The following is a 24,440-nucleotide window of genomic DNA, read 5'->3' on the forward strand; positions in this document are numbered from 1 at the left end:
GTTTTGTTTATTCCATTACTGTTCACCCAACCATGCACAGAACAACAAAAGAAAGAAAAATGAAATTTTTATTCATTTTTAAAAGATAAAAATGTAGACAGAACTGGCCCAATGAAGTCAGTTAATACAAAGTGATGGGCACAATAGTGTATAAAAATATTTAATCACAGCTTCTTGTGAACTTTGTTATCTTGTTAGTAGCTTACATCTATCTTGTGAACTTTGTTCTCTTGTTAGTAGCTTACATCTATCTTGTGAACTTTGTTATCTTGTTAGTAGCTTACATCTATCTTGTGAACTTTGTTATCTTGTTAGTAGCTTACATCTATCTATAACATAACATTTGTTGATCATAGAATCAAATACAAATTTGCTCCTAGTACACTGAACAACAAAATATTGTAACTTAACATCAACATTAGATTTAGATTTGTTGATAATGCGAAAAAATACATATTTGCTCCTAGTACACTGGACAACAAAATATTGTAACTTAACATCAACATTAGATTTAGATTTGTTGATAATGCGAAAAAAATACATATTTGCTCCTAGTACACTGGACAATAAAATATTTAACTCATTATGTCAATTTATTTATTTATTTTTTTTTTTAAATAGATATTTTGCATTGGATATGACTTTTAATATATTATGGGATAAAAGAAAACTTTGTTGAAAAAAATGCTGTAATCTATTATAACCTTTGAAACTGTACTTCAGAAATATGGTCAAGAGATTCTTTATGATAGCAATTTGTTTGATGTATTGAAGGAACAAAAGAGCTACATAAAATGACATCATACAGTCTAGGCTAGAAAATTAACTTAGACAATTATCTACTGTATTCTGGCTTTTACCTAAAATGAGAAGCTAGAAGTGATACAAATCTTCCAATACCTGAAGCTATCATCTTGAAAGAGTTGACATTGTATGCTATAGTTAGACTGATGACAGTGTTACTTTCAAAGCTCATAAGAAATGAATATTAGAAAGCAAAGCACAAGTTATGGAGATGAAATGCTTTTGGTAGCTTTTAGTGCCCCAGAGAGCAGTTCTTTGATAAAGTAGTGTGCAACAGTATGCTTATAGTTTAAAAAAAACTTAAACATAGATTGTTAAACCATGTCACAAAAACCTATGACCTCCCTCAGGGAGATCTACATCTATAAATGGGGAAAAAAAAATACAAGTATATATATGGGAAGTCAATTTGATTAAATTAATATAAAAGTATGGCTAAGGTTGAAAACTCTGATATCTAAAAAATGTAATTTCTGTTACAAGCATCAATTTATATATTTATAAAAAAAAGTAAAAAAAACTTAATAAAATGGAACAAATATACATGTAAATTTTATATTTTTAGAACTATTCATATTTCTGTAAACATTGTCCTTTTTAAAATATAAATACCTGCCTATTCATTTGACTTCTGAATATGGAATGATTGTCTTGATGCACAAATTATGAACATTATTACAAAAAAAACAACAAAGTATACACATCCATATTGTATTAGCTATATTAATTCAAATCACAGAATGCAGAGTTAATTTAAAATTCAATAAAATAATAGGTAACACTATACTGAATACCAACAGGCCTAAAAATATGTTTGTTAAACATTACTGTGAAGGCATTCATGCAAGGTCTTCTGGTTAGGTCATTTATTTATAGAGTACAAATAATCCCAGTAATGAAGTGTAAATATTTTCTGATTTATGAATTACAAAAGCTTTAAAGTTTTAAAACATTTCTGCTCACAGATAAAAACAAAAGAGGTGCTGTTCTTTAATTATAGGCATAAAGTGATCAAATAACAAGACATGCTATTCATAAATTACCTGTACAAGTTGCTCACAATAAACAGATTTTCTTTCCCAATGTTCAAAAGAAAGTCAGAACAACTGAATACAGTTGTAGAAGTAGAAAGTGATCACATTTTCAGGTATACAAAAAATAAATAGTAGTACCAGTACAATGAAAATGTAAACTATTGTACATAAGGCAATACACAAATTAAATGTGCACATTTGTTATCAAAAACTTATTAAAATTAAACAAACTACAAATAATCACATCCGTCTAAAAAAACATTAATATAATATATATGATCTAAATATATCTTTCAATATAGGTTAGTAGAGATAACACATAGAAAAATATACTGGGTAAAAAACAGAACAATTTTACTACTTTATATAACACTAGTACTGTATGAGTTACCAAACATAGTTGACAACCAGTGGAATATATTCTCTTTTGTCCAAATGGCCTGTGAAATTAATGATATATAATTATTCATTGATAATAAGAAATATTAAAATCTAAAATTGAAAATTAAGTTGATAGAACAAAATGAAAAACATAATAATTAAAAATAATCATTCATATTTTTCTTTTAAAATTGTAATGAAGTAAAATCTTCTTTTATCATAATTAAATGCAAAACAGGATTGTTAGTTGTTTGATTACCAATTTCAATGTATAAATCATAATTATAAAAACATGAAAAATTTGTGTAAAAAAAAAAGCTTTCACAAAAACAACTAGAATTCTGCATTTAAAATAAACATTAGTAATGTTGCAATAAATATTTAAAGTTATATACTAAGTATATGCACAGAATTAACTATGGATAAGAAATAAAATGTAAAGAAATGTGAATCATCATGGGCTAAGAGTATTCTGCTTAATATTAGTGTCAATCACAAAACTATTCTCACCTAATGGAACAAAAGCTTTTTCTGATGGTAAAGCCATAGCTTTCTGTATAGCTGTGCCCCATATGTCTGCCTTGGTGATGAATGATGGGAAGGGAATGGGATCCTCTTGCAGCACAGCAAAATCAATGACTTCATTTTTGGCTGGGTTTGCCTTCAGCCAATGGGACAACTTCACTTGGATCAAGTCTGCCTCTTGATTCTCTCCAATAGAATTATAAAGAGATGCCAAATTTTCATAACACTTGTGTACCCAATGGATATAAGAGCCAGTTGACTCTGTAAAAAATCAAACATACACAAAATTTGAAACACTATTATAACCTATACTACATTAAAAAAATATAAGCTAATTTCAAAAGTATATATTTTCCTTTTCTGTACCCAGTAATGTATTTCAGTAGTTCTTTAAATTGAAAGTTTTTAACAGAAAGATTTTCATTTCAAAATGTCTTCATAAAAAAAAAAAAAAAAAAGAAAAACAACAGCAAAAAACAACAACATAATTTATAGATAGAATGTTAACGACTTCTAATGCTACTACCAGCAAAACAACTACAGTTTGAAGCCTGGGGATTAGATATGTTAGCATGATGTCACCCATACAGCAGTTACTTTTTCTCCATGCAGCTGATGTGTCTGAAGGAATGATAGGTTTGATACAGTTTGGGACCAGCAGCATTGCAGCACCATAAGCTGTAAGCTGCCTAAGGGTCATCAGGTTGTAGTTTAATGGTCAAACATTTGGTGAATTAATAATTAGGCTAAAATTAAAATCTAAATAATTTCCAAAGATATTTTATTTTATTGTGCTTGCCTGCATGTTCAACTACATATTTAAATCTGGGGATGGCCAGATCAGGCTTCAGTAGTATCTTATAAAATGTTGCGAGGTTGGCCATTCCAAAAAGAAGATAGAAACTAGAAGGTGGTTGACACAATTTGAGATAGTCTACTGCTTGTGTTAAAAGTCTGGCAGATACGTCCAGTCTGAAAAAAAAGTTCAATATTTCAATATTTATGAAAGATAAAACATTAAACATGAGTTTAAAAAAAAATTAAGAATAACTTGATTATTTATTTATATGACTTAAAAATATTTTTAATAGTACACTTACAAATCTTCTTCAATTACTGGATGACTGGAAAAAGAAACATGTAAAAAGAATATTCTGAAAATTATGTTAGAACTATCACATATTAAAACATAGATTGGTACAAATTAAGCTCATTCTGAATTAAAATGTTAAAAAAATCTGATATACTTGTTCATCTTAGAATAAATCTGGCCAAGCAGTAATAACATCTGACCAGACTTTAGACTGATTTCACCAAATGTACTGGTGACAATTGCCAGAGCTTGCTTGGCCTCAGCTTCTGCCCAATGTAGTGTAGAGTCCTTGATCTCTTTAGGACATTTCAAAGATTTCCATTGCAAGGCTGTTGCTAAAATGAAAACAGAACGTTATAAACTGGACAAAATCTTTATTTTTAGTTTAGAAAATGTCATTGTTTGTTAAAAGGTAAAAGGACAATTATTTACCTTAAATACCTAATGTAAATACCCTAACATATATACCATAATTAAATTTTATTATCCATTTCTTTTTTTTGCTAAAAAAAAAACAACAAATGTCTGTGTCTGGATTTATTACTTACTGTTTCCCTGTGTCCTTTATTGTTAAAGATTAGGATGTTATAAGACTTTTTCATAACTGAAAGTAAAAATGTATATCTTCCACTCACCAAGTGTGTGGAGAAAGAGATGTAGTTGAGGATCACCTTGACCAATCAGTGACCTTGCGATTCTTACTGCTTCTATGGCATGAGAGTAATAGTCATCCTCATCAATTTTTTGACTGAACATCAAGGCCTTGCTCATTTCACGATGTGCTAAAGCCAACTGAATACTTTCACAGCCATATGTTTTTTCTGCCACCTCTAGTAACTCCTAGTAAAGTTACACCCATACAAAGAGAAAATGAAAATATTTAATGATAACTATATTTTAAACTTTTTTTTATTGGTTATATATCTTGTATTATATTTTTACTGTACCACTTGCTGTTAAATATAAAGCATATTATATTTGTTTATTTGAACTTTAATCTGACAAGGAAAATTAGTGGGAATAACAAAAAAAGAAATCAAATCATTATGACACATGACAAAAAGCTGAAGTTTTAGCAAAACACTACAGTCTCAATCAAGAAAAGTATGGCTCTTGCTTGATAAATGCAAAGTACATTTTCATTGAGATGGCTTTAAGGACATATAATTAAAATTTCTACCTTCCAAAACAACTGCTTTAATGCAGCATCATGAAAAAAAATTTATTCTGCAAGGTTGTTTAATAAAGTTTTCAAAGCAGGTGAAGAAAATTTGCTGATATCATCATCAACAGACAGCCAGAGAGATTAGGATAAAAGTCTAATCCCACTGGATAAGTTCTTCAAATGTGAAGTTTAATTTGATAAAACCTGTACTTAAAATGCATTCCAAAGAATTTGTTGGTAATTTTTTTTTTCACAGAATAACATGTATAAGCACCAGTAGATATTTAGGATAAAAACCATAGTGTGTGCTGCATAATGAAAGTAACAATTTACACTTTATATAACAACATATAATGACATTTGAAAATTGATGTTAAGTATATTATTATCAAACAATATCCACCTTAGAAGCTGTGATACCAGATTCATCTTGCTTAAATTCTGTATTAAAATGGCAGAAATGAAGTAATGCATCAAAGTATGCAGGGTGTCTTTCTCCAAAATATTTTCTGCAAAGGTTAACATTACATAAGAATGAAGAAATTTACCTAATAATAGTTACCTGTTGCATAATACAATCTTTTACATTTCATTGAAAATCATTAGTTCATTAGTTACATAAAAATATATCAAGAGTTTGACTTTCCATTATTTAGAACAAAAAATGTGGTGGTATTTGATTACCTGGCATATTGAACAACATACACTGCGAGTAGTTCTGCTCTTTTGACCATCCAGTGAGCACAGTAAGCATCAATCGCAACACAAAGTGACCTCACAATGGAAGCAGGATCATTGGGGTCTGTTTCCTGCAAACAGAGTGTTTGAAATCCTTACACATTTATATAGCACAGGTATAAGAAAAGAGCAAAAGAATTGTTTTGTTTAATTTTTAAATATATTCCTAATAAATACCTTAACATATACCAATGGTAGCTTTAATTTTATGAACCAATAGAAATATAATTAGATATTTGTATTACTTTTTTTTTATTATTTACCCTCAGAGATTTTCTAGCCCAGCCAAGAGATGATACGATGGACCCATATTCTAAAAGCATGTGGCTTGTCTCAGCATGCATACTTCCTTCATATATCACTTTCTGGCTAAAGGACATCATATCAATTTGATATTGCATTTGAACAGCATCAAAGTAAGCTCCTTGAGCTTTATCCAACTGATAGGACAAATTACAAGTCAACATGAGTTTCACATAAGCTTGATATCGAGTTATCCAGAAATCCAGGTTGGTGCTTTGCTTCAAAAAGTTGATAATGCTCACAAGGGTTGATTCTGCTTCAGAGAATTTGTTAATGGTCAGAAGAAAGTGAGACAATTTTAACCCCAGCTGAGTAACCTGATTAAAAAAAGTAATTATATCAGAATAATTAAAAACATTTAAATATATAAATATATGAAAGAAACAAAAAATATTTTAGTTTAAGCAGGGCATTATTCACTCTATATAGTATTGCACAATATCTCATTAAATGTTTTGAGCTAAATCACAATGTCTAGCAAACTGTATGTATCAATTAAATACAATATTGGACGAGTTGTTCGAACTACCTGATTTACAATGTCTGATGTGCTGGAACTCTCTAGTAATTGAAGGACTGAAACAAATGAGGACTGCAAGTTTGTGACCAATGAAATCTCTTCTGCTTCAAGTGCAGGGAGATACTTCATGTACAAGTGGAAGAGATCAGGGCTATTCAAAATGTCCTTCAAAATAAAAAACACAGAGTTGCATTTTCATTAAAGCAAAGCAAAAAATTGACAAAGACAAAATGAAATTTGAATAATCTAAAAAAAATATTTTGATTATTCATTCAATATCTTTCACATCATTATGAGAAGGTCTGTTGTAGGGGAATTAATAAATAGAAGTGTGAAAGTTAAAGAGAGGATAACTAGGGAGAGACAAGTGACAGAAAGACGTGTATTTTTAGTCAGCTCTGTGGCATTTTACGTCTCGCGAGACGATCTTTTCCCTTTGCAACTTCTTGTGTGACTAAAGAGGCCAATCCTTGATACACAGCTGCGATCACAGGTTGGGCATATAAAATCACCAGGCGCCATTGCATTTTCACCCTTCTTTCTGCTTCTGTTGTGTATGACATCTGCAATCTGTGACCCTTCCTTTATGCTCTCTCTCCATGTGGATCTGTCCAGTGCCACCTCTTCCCAGTTGCCAGTGTCGATTTTGAAGAGCTTCATGTCGCGTTTGCATACATCCGTATAACGTAAAAGTGGGCGACCAGCGGCTCTCCTGCCTTCAATTAGATCGCCATACAGGATGTCCTGTGGAAGTCGACCTACTGGCATTCTACGAACGTGGCCAAGCCAGCCAAGGCGTCTGCTGCTGATAACAGAGCGGATGTCCTGGCATCCTGCTCTATGTAGCACTTCCTCATTTGTTATCTTATCTTGCCACCTTATTTTAAAGATCCGCCTTAGGCATCGGAGGTGGAAGACATTCAGCTTTTTTTCCTGCCATGAGTAGGTTGACCATGTTTCACTTCCGTACAGCAAGGTGCTCAACACACAGGTCCGGTAGACTAGGGCTTTAGTCCTGCTAGTCAGCAATATGTTGTCCCAGACTCTTTTCTGCAACCGTGACATGGTGGCCATTGCCTTGGCTATCCTGTTGTTTATGTCTTTATCCAGTAGAGTGTTGTTGGATATGATGGAGCCAAGGTAACAAAAGTGATCAACAATTTCTAGTGGTTGGCCATTAATGCTTACTTGAGGTGCAGTGTTTGTGTTTTGGACAAGTATCTTAGTCTTGCTTTGACTGATGTTTAAGCTGAACTTCTGGCAAGCAGCAGATAGTTTGTCAACCATGGACTGTAGCTGTCAGCTATATGTTGTTTAAATTATCTTTTTTTTTCATTAGTGTTTCTACATACATCAACATTGAAGTTGAAAGCTGTATATATTTATTAATAAACTTTATATTCTCAGTTTTGTTTCAGAAGTTTGTTCAAGTTTATTTTAGGTTTTACATTCAGAATAAAATATGAAGACACAGGTTCAGTTGTATTAGTAGTTTAGAGCTTCAAACCAATGACTAAGTAATCTTTTCAGAGAAATGTTGCCATAGTTAAATTTTGAATTTGATTAGGCACATTATTATTAGTAATTAAATCACTTAAGTTTATTTCAAGAGTGATTGGAGGCAGCAGACAAAGAAAAAAAAGTGGTCTCCACTTTTTGATTATTGGTCTTAATCTGATAGTTATAACAAGCAGGTTAAGGGTATGAAGTATCTTCAGTGCTAACAACATATATAATATTTAGTTTCATCCAATCAAAGCAACAAGAATAAAAGTTGAACTATTGTTTAGATGAATGAAGTACTCTGATATTTATAGTGTCCATGTTTATCATATATATACTACAAAGTTTAAAAGTTTATATACATAAAATAGTAGAATAGGCCATATTAGTCAGGAAATATTGAATCTAGCTGTATCTTTGTACTCCAATCTTTTTTCTGTCAACTATTTCTATATAAATAAACTGGGTGCCAATTAGAAATGTGATGGATGGCTGTCAACAAACACTACAGACCTTCCTAATGATCATATATACATATAGCTTCAAATTGTGAAGCTTGACCTCCAGGTATATTTAACAATACAACATTACAGCATCACTTTTGTCTATTCATGTTCAGTCCCTATATTAGATTTTGTGGAAATTTAAATCTTTGGGATGAATATCTAGTAATTGTATTCTCTGATGGGAATCTAAGATGTTATTGATAAAAACTATGGACAAGACACTGAAATGGGTTCTGTCTGTGACACTGTAGGCTTACTAATCATCTTGTTGATCTCTAGTTCCAGATTTAGGCTGCTAATTAAAGTGCAGCTGACAAAAATAAACAAGAGCTTAATTACCTGAATAGCATCACACATGCATAGCTCAAAACCAAGAGGGAGTTGTTTCCTCTGTGCTAAAGCTGAAATCAGCTCAACTTTCTTCAAATTTTCTAAAGCCAACTTCTCCATCTCTATCAGTTGGGTGTCATTTGGGTTACTGGATGACATTAATTGATCTAAATGACTTTGAGGAATTTCTAAATGTGATCTGAAATATAAATTAATAAGTAGTAATTGCTCTGATTTGATTTAGAAAATGTTTTGGAATATTAGTTATGTTTATTTCTAGCATTTTGTTTCTAGTTCATTTTGAATTATACTGATATCACAATATTTATTTATTTTTAACTAAAAATAAGACACATCTATATCAATAATCTTGTGCTTACATTATGAAAATATCATCTTCACTGAACATATTCATTCATAAATACTCGACTTACTTAAAATTGTCAGGGGTAGGCAGCCATTGATGAAAAAAGCCTTTAACCAGAGTCATATTTTGATGACCAACTTTAACTTTCACATCTTTCTTTTCAGGATTTTGCGGATCATTGGGAGTTCTAAGAAACAAAAATGTTATAATTGGTACAAAGTTGTGATAAAGTCAATGAATAGTTTCATTGTTATTTCACTAAAACTTTTACCAGTAAATCTTAGAGAAGAGGGACAGATAGAATCTTTTTTTTTGCATTGCAGAAACAATCTTACCTTTCTTCATGACTTGTTTCTTTTGAGGCTATGTCAGGGAGTGGAGGATAGTGCTGTAAAGTAGTTGATGTTTGATCAGTCTGACTGTATATTGGAGGTAAACTTCTAGTGCTCTGAGTGTTGGTATATCTAAATCTTCCTGCCTGGGATGTAGGTCTATGTATGACCTAACAAGAATACAAATAAAATTATATATTGTTCTGTAGTAACCAGTTGACTTTGTGCAGTTTCCTTTTTAAAAAATATATGAAATTTAAAAAAAAAAGAAAATTTTTATTTAGGTTTATTCTTTGCTTAAAAATGTATATTACACCATCATATTCTAAAAAAATGTACCTCATTAAAATATTATCAGAGAAATAATTAAAAGCCTTTAAATAATATAGTTGCATTGTTATTTAATAATAAACTATTGCAAATTCAATGTATTGCTGATCAAAGTACAAAATTTTTTACAGTTTTATCTAATTAAGAAAAAGCAAAAGCAATGTGGAAGGAATGCATTTATATCGAAAGTTAAATAAATGGATCAAAAGTTGAAAAATAATCTCTTACAGTGTTGTCAAGGAAGTCCACTAAATGTTTATATCTTTTTCTAGTCTCAGGACTAGCATCTGGGTTTTGTAGAGAATCTCTGAAATGTTTATACCAGTCTGTGTTTTTACTATTTGTAGGTAACAAATCAACTAATATGCGTGCTCTGTCCTAAAAAGTAATAAAAACAACAAAAATTTTATTTAAGAATACAGTAATAAACTACTACTGCTTATTGTACTCTGTGTGGTCTTCAATGATGGAGCATTCAAAAATACATAACCCAGCCATGTTGTCAGCATATAAAGACAACTGTAGCCCTAGCAAAATTGGTAGATTCACAAGAAATGGGACCTTAATCATTGTGGGGCATAGCAATGACCAATCTACTGATTTGCATCATAGCACTTTAAAGATATGCAGACTTAAATGTTATGGTTCTGTTCCAAGATTATCATATCAGAAGTTACAAGACATAGAAAGAAGAAAGAAAAGAGGAATTCAACAATAAAATTATGAGATGACAACATCAAGTAAAGGAAAAAGCTTAACAAGGGAAAGGGAGGAAACCTGACAGGTAAACTTAACCCCCTTTCCGTCTAAACAACTCATTAAGATATGGAAAAGGTGAATTGAAATACTTTTATTTTATAATTATTTTTAACTACCATACATAAAAATTGTTGTTATCACCTGAGGAGTCCTTCCATTTTCAATTTTCTGTAGATCTTTTTCACTGATGACTCCTTTTTCCAATAATGGAGATGTTACATGCTCAACTCGCAGATCTTGAACAATCGCTACTTTGTTCACCTTGATCCGCATAACATTTTGACGATCAATACCAGTACTAGGTCCCAATGGCAGTTGACCTGAACTAAATAAATTATATATTAAAGAGTTTTAACAATTTTAATGACAATAGTATAGGCACTTCAATATTGGCCATTGCAAATACTTGGAATTGGTACCATATTCTCAAGTTTTGCATTTGTCCAAAACTATTACATTTTTTATTTGATAATAGTGATTAAGTGATTTGATTAAGTGTCTTAATGTTTTGTATAATATTTGTGTTCAATTTAATATGTGTAATTATTATATATTTAGATGGTATGTCTTATAACTAATTATTACAGTGTTGGCTTTTTAAAATGAATTTAAGATCAAAAGGTTATGTATTTTGTTAATGTTTAACTAAAGTTAGTAGTAAAGTTTCCCTTTCAGACCTTGTGGTCTTTAGGGCAGATGATCTAAAGTTCATCTGTTTCTGTAGCCCACGGTTAACAAGGTTGTCATGTGTCCAGCACAATGACCAACCGCCTTTACTTTTCCCAAAATAATGTCAGATACCCATTAGAGTTGGGTGGACTAAGAGGCGCCCAAAGATCCCGAAATAAAAAATCCCAGTCTTCACTAGGATTTGAACCCAGAACCACCAGTTTGGAAGTGCTTTATCGCCCAGCCACTTCCTTAATATTCAAACCATGTATAAGGCTTTTGAATAGGAGGGGCATAGCATAATAGAAAGTTTTTTTTCTTGCATCTTCTCACATGACGTTTAAACAAAAAGTATTGGAGTGAAGTTGCAGTGATTCCCTTGATTCTCTCAAACTTTAAATCTTCACCTAAGAAGATAGGGTGGTCACAGCTAATCCATTTTTCTCAAAAGTAAAATTTATATCTCTGCTTTTACTTGTTATATAAGGGTACAATTGGTATGGTTGGAAATATTTTTTCAAGTTCTTTAACAAAGTAGATCTAGAATCGAAATCTAGGTTTTATTAGAGCATTGATGTGATTGGTAGTTTGAAATTATTATAGAACTGCCTAAGTATAAGTTTTACTAGTCTTTAAGATCTATCTAGAGCAGCGGTTCTCAACCTTTTAAGCTCGGCGATCCCTTTTTACAATTCCCCACTTTGCCGCGACCCCTCCCACCTTACACACACAGAGCAATAGAAGAGTAGACAATAACAATCCATATTTTCGATGGTCTTAGGCGACCCCTGGCAAATCGTCAATTGACCCCCAAAGGGGTCGCGACCCACAGGTTGAGAAATCCTGATCTAGAGTCTAGTAGGGCTTATATAATAGACTAAATAATTATCACCTTCAAGATCTAGGTCTATATTATGTAGATTTGACAATTGAATCAACTAATCGGATGGCTGCCTGGTCGTGCGGTTTGCGTGCTGGACTGTCATTTGGATTAATCAATGGTCCAGGTTCAAACCCTGCCTGCTCCCATCCCCCGTACTCCTGCAGGAGATTTGGACTAGGAAGTAAACTACCTTCAACTCTGGTGGAGCATCCGAAACATGTAAAACATTTTACAAACATATAAACTATAGTTTTCCCTTTTAGTAATTTATTTTCTATAAGTGATTTTAATCTTTGACAGTTTTAGGCCAAAAATAGATCTAATAATTCTAATAATAATATAGATCTATATATATATAATAGATAATTTTTTAAAATATAATCCATAGAAATTTAGATCTTTATTTAGACAATGTTATGTAAATATTAGTCTAGACGCGTAGGGCGTAATCATCTTCTTTTTTGAAGTAAAGTCTGTATTATATAAGATATAAGATAAAATCATAAATTGTCACTGGACTGAGTTTGTGACTTGATTTGTGACTATTGTCACTATTGTCTTTGTGTCACTTCTCAAGTTATCAACCCAGTCAACTGACCTGTATGGCTGTATAAACTGTATTTGTATTGTCTGTATCATATGTCATATGTATTTTTAATTTATCATTATCATGATTATTATAATACATTATATGACTTATTGACTATGAAATAATTATAATATGTCATGACATGATGATGATTATCATCATTATAATATTATATCATTCATACACATATCATATGACATGATATGATTATCATTATCATCAATCATTATCATGAATCATTATGATTAATTATCATTATGTCTAAGTCTAAGTCTAGAATTCTAGATTAGTTTTAATATCATATATATTAACATAAAAGAAATGTATTTTGTAGCTTTAAAAATCTATACTAACGCATTTAAGCTGGTTTTTTCCACCGATGACATTTCTTTCTCTCTTTCTTAATATTTTATATTGATATGATCACAGATGTTAATGAAATCATTTTTTTTGTTTACAGCGTTGTCAGACCGCCATATTACTTTAGGAACGGTCGTTTCACATTTACATAGATCTGTGATTAAACACAGACCTAAATTATTTATTTTTATAAATATATTTTTAGAATTTTTAGCTAAAAAAGATTAGAAAGTAGTAATCTTTTTTTTTAACTTTACAAACAAAGAGCTGAAAAACAAGCAATAGAAATTTATATGGCGATAAAATATATGACTTCTACTAAGACACTAGATTCTAAATCTAGATCTAGATTCTTAAGTGAAACAGAAACAGATCTAATTTAGATCTAGAGTCTGGATCTAAATTCTAGTCCTTTGCTGACCTAAACATTTTAATTTAGAATCTAGATCAAGATTTAATTGTCACTAAATTCTAGATCTAGACATTCTAGATTGAAAATTCATAAAAATTTTAAAAATGCAGCTTGTTAAGAAGTTCATAAAGGTACAAATGTAACAATTTAAATTCAGTTAATTCAAAATAAAGTCTAATTATTTAAATTAAGACAATCAAACACAATGAAATTCAAAGTCAAAATCATGAAATGAAATGTCAATGAACAACACTAGCCTAACACTGAGTAACAGAGTAGTAATAGTGGTAATAGTTAGTTACCAGTTAGTTAGTAATTTAATGTCAATGTAGTTTTAACAATTCTCAGCTCACAGAAGGTCGAAAATTAGTGAAAACAAAATGTAGATTTGGTTGTAAAATAAAGAACCTTTAGATCTAATATAGATCTATTTTAAATGACAAGGCTAAAATAAAAATGCCTTCACAAGCTTCATGATGTGTGCACTTCCATTTGGTTTGTTTATGTATGGCTTACATTGGTGATGATTGGTTTTGCCACCTTGTATTAAATTTTATATATATATCAATATATCATATAATTTTAACATTTTTTTGGTTATTTTCTAAGTTTTTAAAATGTGAGGACTATATCTATAAAATAATCTATATAATATATAGTAGATACTTCGATTTTCCGGTCGCGCAAGATTTTTTTTGGTTACCGGAACCGGTAGTATTCGTGCGGCAGTATTTAAGCCGAAAGCAGTGGTGATTTCGTTCCAGTCTGGTTTTGTCTTCAAAATCAGACACAAAAGGATAATCGGAGCCCTTTGTTTGTTCAAGGATCGGATATCAGTTAATTCTTTGGATTTATATCAGTGCTTTTCTATCGTCTTCATGGAGTTCCAGCGTGTTGAGCATAGGGGTAAGTTGACCATCCATAGTTTTTTTATTATTCTGAAAAGCATAGTTATTTAAATCAATCCATGTACCTTAATATCTAATCTAACTATTTTTGTTCATATTATCGCAATAAGTGTTACACTTTTTTAGTAAAAAGTGACCCAGTGCATCAAGTATCTTGGCTAGAAAACGAAACTAGCCGCCATTACTAACCGGAAATGATAGATTCAATGGTTATCAATGGCTGCATAGCTTTTTTGTTAGATCGATTTTTTTTAAATCCATCATCTAGAACAGGTTTATTTAATCATCCGTGATTTTGAATGTTATTTTTTAAACTTTTAGAATGATTTTAACCTAGTTCAATTGATATTTTTCGTTTTTAGTTAAATTTAAGTGATAATTCTTGCAATAGCTGGTAATATAATTGCGATAATTATAAAACAATTTTTATACACAATTTTAAGTGATAGTTACCATAATAATCACTACTAATTATGTTATAAACAAAATAAAACACAAATCAATTGAAATATCATTTTATTTCAATGAAAATAAATTTTCAGATATTAATCTATAGATCTACTTAAATCTACTATATTCTCTATATGATTTAGGATAATTGTAGAAATTTATTTTAAAGTAAAGGCTTGGCTGGACTTGGACTTATGAAGTTGAGCCTTCTATTTTACATTAAATGTCTTATTAAACTGCATTTTATTAAAATTGTACATATGTGTAATTTTGTTTGAAACATTTTTTTTTTCACAATTAAATAAAACTAACTTTTTTTTGTTACATTTTCCCCAGATAATGTGGGCGTGGCAGGCCTTGATGTCGATGTTGTTGACAATAAGTTTCGAAGGCTGGCTGCCTGGTCGTTCGGACTTATCGATGGTCCCGGGTTCAAACCCTGCCCGCTCCCATCCCCCGTCGTCCTGCGGGAGGTTTGGACTAGGAAGTAATTATCTTCAACTCTGAAGGAACATCCGAAATAAGTAAAACATTTTACAAGGCATATGACTGATGTGAAGAACTTTTGCAGGAAGATTACCCGCAGCTGGCACCTAGTTGCACCCTACTTGGATAAAAAATTTTCTATCGATGCTGCTGGCAAAAAGACACCTATCCAAGTCCTAAGACAACACTGAACGACCTAGTATGGTGAAGAAGTTGCGACCTGAAGGTGATGTTGAGGCTACTGAAAGGCCAGGTAACACAGAACAACACTGTGCTTGCTGTTGCAGAAAAGCGGTTAGTCTTTTAAGGTAATAACTTTTACATTTTCTTTTGTAAATTCATTTTTATAGTTTCAAAACAATTCCTTTTTAGGTGTCTCAACCCTTTTGACATTTATTATATTTATTAACAGGGCTTTTTGGCAAGATGTTGACTGGACCGTGGATGACACTAATCTACAAAATGAAAGATGAAACATTTTAAAGATACCATTTATGCAGCTACTATATTTATTCTCTTGTTTTCTAGATCTCTCATGTGAAGGTCTGCATTGACAAACTAAAGCCACTAAAGGCCATTGTGGATTCTCCAGAGAATCTCCTTTCAATACTAACTGATTGCTTTGGCCAGACTCTGGATACTGAAGATCTCGTTCTGAAAACCCTGAGAAATGTGACTGTTGATGAAGTATTTATCGAGATCACTAAAGAACTTGCTGAAGGTTTTTGTAAGGTGCTACAGAGACAGTACTTCAATTGATAATTTCCAACAACAAACAAATCCATTATGTGCTTACCCATCAAATAGTTAGATATATTTTATTTTAATGGAACATGTTGCATATCTGGGATGTTATTTATTTAATGTGAAAAATATAATTTCACAATACAGATGATAATTGTGCTATGAACCATTTATATTAAGTCTTGATAATTTTACCTTTTCAGCAAGCCTACATTGGTATGCATTAAAAGTATTTATTCTATTTCAGCAAAACAGATAGGGTACACCCAAACAATGTTCATCTTCAAACAATCATGCATGATCCTCGCAAGCTTTGGATACTGACGTACATTTGCAAAAGCACTCAGACTGATGACATCAAGAAATCTATATTTGTTATTTACATTATATGTAAATTTAAATACTCTTTTTTTTTTTTAAATTTGTTTTAATTTTGTAAATCTTGTATAATTATCTCAAAAGTCTAGATTAAAATGTTACAGCTCTCAAAGTATGAAATAGAAATTTTTGTTTTTATTTTTGTGTTGTTTTTCCAACATGCTATTCATCCAAAGTTTATTATAAGTATCAGCAAAAAGTTGTTCATTTCAGTTAAAAGCCTAAAAAGTAATTTATGGCTAAAAAAGTTGCAACATTTTAAGTGTCAACATAATGAAAACTTCTGTCTCAGATTATAATAAAATAAACAAATAACACATAATCATGCATGCATTCCTGTAGAAAACTTCATTTAAATTTCTCAATTAATTAAAAATTTATAACCAACATAAATTTTGGTTGTTATAACCATAAGTGTCAACATAATATTTTGTCGAAAAAAACTCAAACTTGTCATTCCACATTTATCAAAAATCAAATTTTCAAAAAAATTCTTATCTCAGTGTTAAAATAGAAAACACATAATCATGCATTTCTGTTCAAAATTTCATTTAAATATCTCAATTGGTTAAAGAGTTATGACCAACATAAATTTTGGTCGTTTTTTAAATTGTCGTTCCATGTTAACAAAGAAAATTTTTTTTTCTTAAACGTCTTTCTCAGCACTATAATAGAATAAATAAATAACACATATTCATGCATTTCTGTTGAAAATTTCATTTGCATATCTCTATTGGTTAAAAAGTTATAACCATGTAAGTGTCAACATTTATTTTTTTTTTATCGTTTTCGAAATGTCGACCCACATTTAAGAAATTAAAATAAAAGTTTCAACTTCTATCTCAGAATTATAAAGAAGAAATAAATAACACATAAACATGCATTTCTGTTGAAAATTTCATTCAATTATCTCTATTGGTTTAAAAGTTATGACCATTTATGTGTGAATATGTATTCCGTTTCTGTCGTTTTTCAACACCTACCCCTACATCAAGGGCTTAACACAAAAAAGTGTTAATAGATATCCCAGATTTAAAATTGTCATAATTATCAGAACATAATTGCGCATTTCTATGGAAAATTTTATTACATTATCTTTAAGCGTTAAAAAGTTATAGCAATTTAAATGTATAAGCTCCTCCTTTCGGTCACAATTTTTTGGGTATTTTAATAGGCTAATTTTCCGATACTAAAATGGTCATAACTTATGTTCTAATTAACCTAGAAGCATAAATGAGGTATCAATGAACTCCATTCAAAAAGATCTATCTAACTATACTAGTTTCATTTAGATTCATTAAAGTTGAATTTTTTATCAAAGTACCTAATATATAGATTTAATATATATTTATATAATGTCATGGGATGAGTGTGTCAGTAGAGTGATGAGATAGACAGTAGTTCTGATAGTGTGTGTCATTGAGCCTATATGTGTTTTTCTCTGGAGGTATTTTAGATCTTGAGAGATAATCTTTAAATCTTTTCCCTTTGCAAATTCTTATGTGACTGCAATAGTAGGCTGAGTGGTAAAGTGCTTGGCTTCCAAGCCAGAAGGTCTTGGGTTAGAATCTCAGTGAAGACTGGGATTTTTAATTTTGGGGTTCTAGGGGGCCTCTGAGTCTACCCATCTGACATCAGTTGGGGAATAGAAAAAGGTGTTTGGTCATTGTACTGGCCAATAACACCTTTGTTAACCACCATGGGCCTCAGAAAACAGATGACCTTTACATCATCTGCCCTGTAGACCATACAGTCTGAAAGGGGAACTTTACTAGGATAGTATATAAATTAACAAACTCTGTATTCACGTCTGTGTGAATGCTCACTTGGTTGTCATTGCCGGAAGTGGTGATGGATGTAAGCACTCCACTACCTATTAAATGCTTCCTAATGGCATGTGTCTCAAATAGCCATGACAACCAGCCCAACTCTTGGCCTTCACGTTTGGCTCAGATATTGAGTTCGGCAGAACTGTTCTCACTAACAGGAGAAGGGGCAAAGGTGGGTAACTGGTGCCTTAACCAGTAAGCTTCGGGCAGGAGGGGCTCTCTAGCCATGGGTGGCTACCCACATAGAAGAAGGAAAACTCTGAATTCAAACCTCTGTTGCCTTGCAGCTATACCCAATCATGGGAAAGGCTTTGGGAGTCAACCCTGAGAAAAAATCAGGAGCTGGTGAGCCTAAGGCAGTTTGCAGCACCCAGTGCTACACCCTGGCAGAACCTGCAACACTGCTGACCCCAAACTGTATCAGCTTTGCCATTCCTTTGGATACATCAGCAGCGTGGAGAGGGGGGAACTGGTGTGTGGTTGACATCGTTCCGAACACAGCTAATGCCTAGGCATTCATCTCATTTCCATGAGATGATCCATAGTCGCTTCGAGACTGAATGAGGCCATAGTCCAATGCTCACTTTATTCTTCTAAATCTTTCTTGTTTTCATTTTTTCTTTTTTCATTTTCTTTATTGTTCTCAATTCTTCTAAATAGTCCATTATAGGCCTACAAAACTTTTAATAGTCCTCCTTTCTGTCAACTTTCTCATTCACTGAACATGTCAGCAATATATTATAGGTCAATGGGTTACAATTACATTATGGGCCAGACAAAACCATAAAATTGACTATCAAAGTGAGCCAAGCAGCCTTTTCTTGATTCACATCCACTGCCACATGTAAGAATTGGTAATCACCAGATGCTGCAGAGGTTTCAGCCTTTTTACTTTTACTTCTGGTTTGTTCACCAAATGTGATCCAGGAGCCCTCCTTTATGCTGAGTCTATAGAGACTTGTGTTATTTTTATCTCAACTATGTTAGCTTTTGGAGTAATTTTTTGTTTGCTCACCAAATTTGACAGTATGTGAGATATGCACATATTGCACAATAGGTCACAGAGACCCTGCTTATAAGGTAAAAAAAAATGCAGAGATTTAAAAAAAAAAGTTGAACTAATTTATAAAAAAAATTATTATGTTAAAATGTCTGTCCAATTTTGAACCATTGATGTTAGAATAATATAAGAATATATGATTAGATGTGAAGTTTCAAATGGCTTGTGTTTGAATATGTTTTAATGTGCTGTTCAGTGAGAAAATGTCACTATTGATAAAAGGTCACAAATTTGTGTGAATCACAGAAACTTTACTATAAATAATTCTTTTTATTTATGAAGAATTGTGTGTGCTATTTAAAATGTCATCAATTGATTTAATTTAATTAGCGAATATAAAAAAAATACATAGCCATCTGATTTTAATTAAAAATAAGCCATCACAGAATCAATAAACAGATGTCATCGAAAGATATTGCGATTTTACATTTGATTGAACACATTATTACACAAAACTTTCAGATAATTTAATTTTATTATCAAATACAAAATCCAAAGTTTTAAACCAAAAGTGGAAATGATTTTGTATGGGAGAATATAATTTGTTCAATTCTGGTTTTTATATTGGCATTTCAGACTGCCTTACTTAGTTTTACTTCTTTTAGAGATTAGTGTCAGTTAGTTGTCAGATCTATTTATTGTTGTGATAAACTGAGGAATAGATATATCTATATATAGATATCTATTTTTAATTGTGAATTTAATTACATTAACAAAATTGGTTATAAATTGAATGGCTTTATATTATATGACTATTATTTGTATCAATATAACTTTCAAAAAAATTAATCAGAGCTATGCTTTTAAATTTTTACTTTTAAATATGATTTATATATATAAATTAGTTTTGTTTGTTTTTTAAACTATAATCACAGTGTGTTCCAAGACTGTCCCGGTATCAGAATAAACTTTTGGTATCACATATTCACACATCAGGGCAATGCAATTTGCCAATGGTGCCAATAGTCATTGAACAAACTGGCCGTGGTGAGAGAGCTTATGATATATTTTCACGACTTCTGAAAGAAAGAATCATCTGCATTATGGGTCCAGTAAGTACATGTGCTATTACCCTATTTTTAAAATACAAAATTAAATACAAAAGCTTTTGTATTTATAAAATGTTTTTCCATTTAATTTCAATATTTTGTTAAAACAATATTTTTTGGCAGATTCATGATGAGCTTTCAAGCCTTGTGATTGCACAGTTATTGTTTCTACAGTCCGAAAGTAGTAAAAAACCAATTCACATGTATATAAATAGTCCTGGTGAGTCATTATCTTATCTTTTAGAAAATATAGATTTAGCAGAATTATAACAAAAATTATACTCTCTTGAAATGTACAAGTGCTCTGCTTCCCTAGTGTCATTAGAGCATGGAATAGATTGCCTGAATCAGCCTGGAAAGCTAATTTCTTAGTAGAGTTTAATTCTCTAATAAACATGGACAATTAGAATAACATAAGGATACTCATAGGACTTGATTATCTTTGCTTTAAAGGAGGTTCTGTAATTCATATGAAGATGAAAAAATGAGTACAAACAAATTTTCATTTTCAAAATTTTTCTTTTTTTTTTTGGACTTTTCTAACCATTTGGGCACCAAGTCATTATAATAACTTAAAAAAGGATAAAGCTATGAAAAATAATGAAATAATTTTGACATTTTATGAAATCTGTAGCTTTAGTAGTACATTATATAAAAATATTTTTTTAATAAACTTACACTCAAGTCACCAAGAAATAACATCTTTGAATAAAAAAAAAATTCAAATATTTAAAAACATTATCATTTTATTTCATAATGAAATAAGTTTTCTTATAAAAAAAATAAATTAGGTCAGCATTACATGTAAAAGTTTGCAACAGTTTCCAGCAAAGCTTTTTAAGTGTTCAAACAAACACATACATTTGCGTTGTCCACTGGAAAGTTTTACTGTTTATCAGATTTGTTCGATAATTGGAGTTTTAATTTTTAAAAATAGATGGACTTTCTAATGGTTACATTTTAGGAATGACATTTTTAACAACCCCTTCCACAAAATTAAATTTTGTTTTTTTAAAATAAAATCAGTACATAATTATGATGATTAGAAAGCTAATTCAGTTCTGCACAAAATGACACAGATTTACTGCACCTGTTTTTGAAATGTACATTTATAAATTGACAGTTATCCACTACAAACTCCTAAAATTCTTTTTTATATTTCATTTATAATTATTTTATTAAAGTAATAAATATAATTGTAAAAGTTATGTTAATTGTATTATAAAATTATTAATTGTAATGTAAGATATGTGAATATTGATCGAATTCAATCATTCTTGCTGAAAACTCAATCAGGCTGATAATGTACCGACTTAAATATAATTTTCATTTACTTGCTATAAAAAAGTATAAAACTGACTAAAAACAAGAGTAGTTTATTAACAACATTGTCGACTTGTTTCAGGTGGTTCAGTTACAGCAGGTTTAGGTATCTATGACACAATGCAGTATGTGCAGCCACCTATAGCCACATGGTGTGTTGGCCAGGCCTGCAGCATGGCATCTCTATTGTTGTGTTCTGGAGCTCCAGGACTGCGTCATTCTCTTCCCAATTCACGTGTCATGATTCATCAGCCTTCTGGCCAAGCCTCTGTAAGTCCATTAGGAACATTTGTTTTTCATCACACACATCATAAAAAGACCAATGTCTTTTAGTAGCTGAAACTTTGAAGATTTAGTGAGTTTTATACATGAGTAATTAATCACAAAGCTTCAGTTTTCATTTATTTGGCAGACATCACCTCTCTTTTGTTTGGTAGTGCTAGAGGGATCAGTCAGATGGGAACAACACTAGGACTAAATTAAATGACATTTTATTTTGCTTTTCATGACCTCATTTCTAAGTCATTCATTAGAAATTCTTTAAATCATGACTAATTTTTTTTTTTAAATAAAATTACATTGATATTGCAAATACAAGTTAATGTCCATTAAAGGAAACTTAGTCTTGTGACAGAAAACTAAATTATTAATCTTATGTGATGAGAATATATGAAGTATGAAAAATAACAAGATAATAAAATGAAATGTATTATTTTCTTATTGCAGTAAATCTGTGCAATTTTATTTTGGAAATAAAAACACATGACATTGCTTCTAATTAAGATTTTTCGTTCAAATGCATCTAAGTCTCTCATTAAAATTTTTTGTTAGTAGTACCCAATCCAAAAAATAGAAATGGAAAAATGGTTTGATTGCTGGGACAAGTCCCAAAAAGCCAGCAGAGGCTGGGAGCACATGAGGTGGAGGCTACCTAGACTTAAGCAAGCTATTCTAGCAGGATGAGCCACTGTCCCATAACACAGGCCTAACTTTGACTGACTCTTCCCCCAGTGTGGGGAAGAAGTGGACACCATATATTTTCATGTTCTTTTCAGTTGCCCCAGATTTGCTGACTTTCATCAACAGGTCTGGGAAACCACAAATCCTCGACTTGTATGGTGACATACATGCACTATGCATAACAGCAGGATTTTTTTCCAGGGCTTTTGCCAGACAGGATTTAAACCTCTCAAGCCCTCACTGAAATGTAGTTTGATGACGATGAAGTAATACAGGTATTATTTTCAGCAGAGGTATAGCTTTGCCCAGGCTACCATCACCAATGAAAATGTTTATTTTGTTCCTGTTGTATAAAACATATTGTTATTTAAAATTTCATGTAGATTTGTCATTTTCATTTGCTTGTTTTGATTTTAAGGGTCAAGCAACTGATATACAGATTCAAGCTGAAGAAATTCTAAAACTTAAAAAACAAATCAACCAATTGTATGTAAGGCATACAAAGCAGCCTTTAGATCTTATTGGTGAGTGAATGTGTTGACATTGTTGTGTTCCAATTAAAGAGAAGTTCAAGAAATAACTTCAACTAACTTTAATTATTTAAACAATTGATGTTCTCATTGTTATTTGTTATGTACTAGTTTAGAGAGTATGTTAGTTTTGGTAGACAAATATATTGTGTACTGTTTTTAGGGTAAAAGTAGTGACTTAGTAAGACAGATGAATGACGTAGCAGAATAGGGGAATAAGAAGAACAATATGGCAATAGGGTAGAAGAAGGTAGTTTAGTTTTATAGATAGATAAATAGTGACGTTTAAGAAAACTAGACATACTTCCAAGCTATGAATAAATGCATCATTTACAGCAGTAAAAAGTCTTTATCAAGTTTATATTGTTAACTGTAATGTTTGTTGGCTAATGTGGAATAGTTAATGAAATGCAGTGAAGTTATTTTGTTTATGTCCCCAGAAAAAAGCATGGAAAGAGATAGATTTATGAATCCAACAGAAGCTCAACAATTTGGTCTTATTGACACTGTTCTGGAGCACCCTCCTGCTGTTTAGAAGTAGAAATAGAAAATACTCAATACATTTTTTTTTTGGTAAAGTTTTAGTAGAAACCATTTTGTTATACTGTACTGAAATTTGTGACTCCACAAATTCCACCAAGTTTCATCTAGTGTTACCATAACAAGAAAAATAAGTTGCTCTAATTGTGTAATGGACCATTTGACACATCAAATAATCATGTAAAAGTTGTAAAACTAAATGTGTTCTGTAATAAGATTTTTTGTTGCAAAAGAAATGGATTCATCAAATAGGATTGTTATCTTTACTCTGAAATATTTGTGTAATTAAAATTTATGTTTGTTTTAAAAGCTGTACTTTATTTCATTAATGTCTATTTTCTTCTTCTTTTTTTTTTAATTGCCGTAATGGTTCCTTTAATCTAATTTCAAATGCAGCACCAATTTTCTATTATTATAATAACTAGTTGAAAGTTTAAATATTATTCTAATTTTAAAAATAAATTACATATTTTTTAAAATAAAGTAACTGACAATATTTGTAATTGTATTTGTCAACATTCAAAACCTTTTTTTCTCATTCTTTTATTAAAAAAGAATGAAAACATTACTTAACATAATA

The 24,440-nt window shown here is 31.0% G+C and overlaps 2 protein-coding genes across 2 annotated transcripts; one reads left to right on the forward strand and one right to left on the reverse strand.

The window, feature by feature from the left end:
* Nucleotides 1–54: 54 nt before the first annotated feature.
* LOC106063571 (amyloid protein-binding protein 2-like) lies at nt 55–13,321 on the reverse strand. The gene is made up of 16 exons (XM_013221970.2): nt 13,186–13,321; nt 10,832–11,015; nt 10,160–10,309; nt 9,605–9,771; nt 9,337–9,456; nt 8,912–9,101; nt 6,573–6,728; nt 6,004–6,360; nt 5,687–5,811; nt 5,406–5,511; nt 4,473–4,677; nt 3,992–4,172; nt 3,845–3,868; nt 3,544–3,716; nt 2,730–3,005; nt 55–2,278 (listed from the first exon to the last, which is right to left on the reverse strand). The coding sequence occupies exons 1-16, from the start codon at nt 13,215–13,217 to the stop codon at nt 2,226–2,228; spliced, it is 2,499 nt and encodes an 832-aa protein (XP_013077424.2). The 5' UTR covers nt 13,218–13,321; the 3' UTR covers nt 55–2,225.
* A 153-nt stretch (nt 13,322–13,474) lies between these two features.
* On the forward strand, nt 13,475–24,169 carry LOC106063570 (ATP-dependent Clp protease proteolytic subunit, mitochondrial-like). Its single transcript, XM_013221969.2, has 6 exons — nt 13,475–13,734; nt 20,334–20,510; nt 20,631–20,727; nt 21,913–22,100; nt 23,209–23,314; nt 23,761–24,169. Exons 1-6 carry the CDS (start codon nt 13,708–13,710, stop codon nt 23,853–23,855), a joined length of 690 nt encoding a protein of 229 aa, XP_013077423.2. The 5' UTR covers nt 13,475–13,707; the 3' UTR covers nt 23,856–24,169.
* The last annotated feature ends 271 nt before the right edge of the window (nt 24,170–24,440 follow it).

This window comes from Biomphalaria glabrata, chromosome 5 (assembly GCF_947242115.1).
Source record: "Biomphalaria glabrata chromosome 5, xgBioGlab47.1, whole genome shotgun sequence".
Classification (NCBI taxonomy): Eukaryota; Metazoa; Mollusca; class Gastropoda; family Planorbidae; genus Biomphalaria; species Biomphalaria glabrata.

Bases quoted from the DNA above. Each gene is read 5' to 3' on its own strand.
- LOC106063570 (XM_013221969.2), top strand. From the start codon at position 13,708: ATGCAGCTTGTTAAGAAGTTCATAAAG. The intron at 20,511-20,630 runs GTAAGTACATGT...ATTTTTTGGCAG, and splicing joins TCATCTGCATTATGGGTCCA to ATTCATGATGAGCTTTCAAG. The intron at 23,315-23,760 runs GTGAGTGAATGT...TTATGTCCCCAG, and splicing joins GCAGCCTTTAGATCTTATTG to AAAAAAGCATGGAAAGAGAT.
- LOC106063571 (XM_013221970.2), bottom strand. From the start codon at position 13,217: ATGTCATCGGTGGAAAAAACCAGCTTAAATGC. The intron at 10,310-10,831 runs GTGATAACAACA...ATTACTTTTTAG, and splicing joins AAAATGGAAGGACTCCTCAG to GACAGAGCACGCATATTAGT. The intron at 3,717-3,844 runs GTAAGTGTACTA...CTTTTTTTTCAG, and splicing joins CCAGTAATTGAAGAAGATTT to ACTGGACGTATCTGCCAGAC.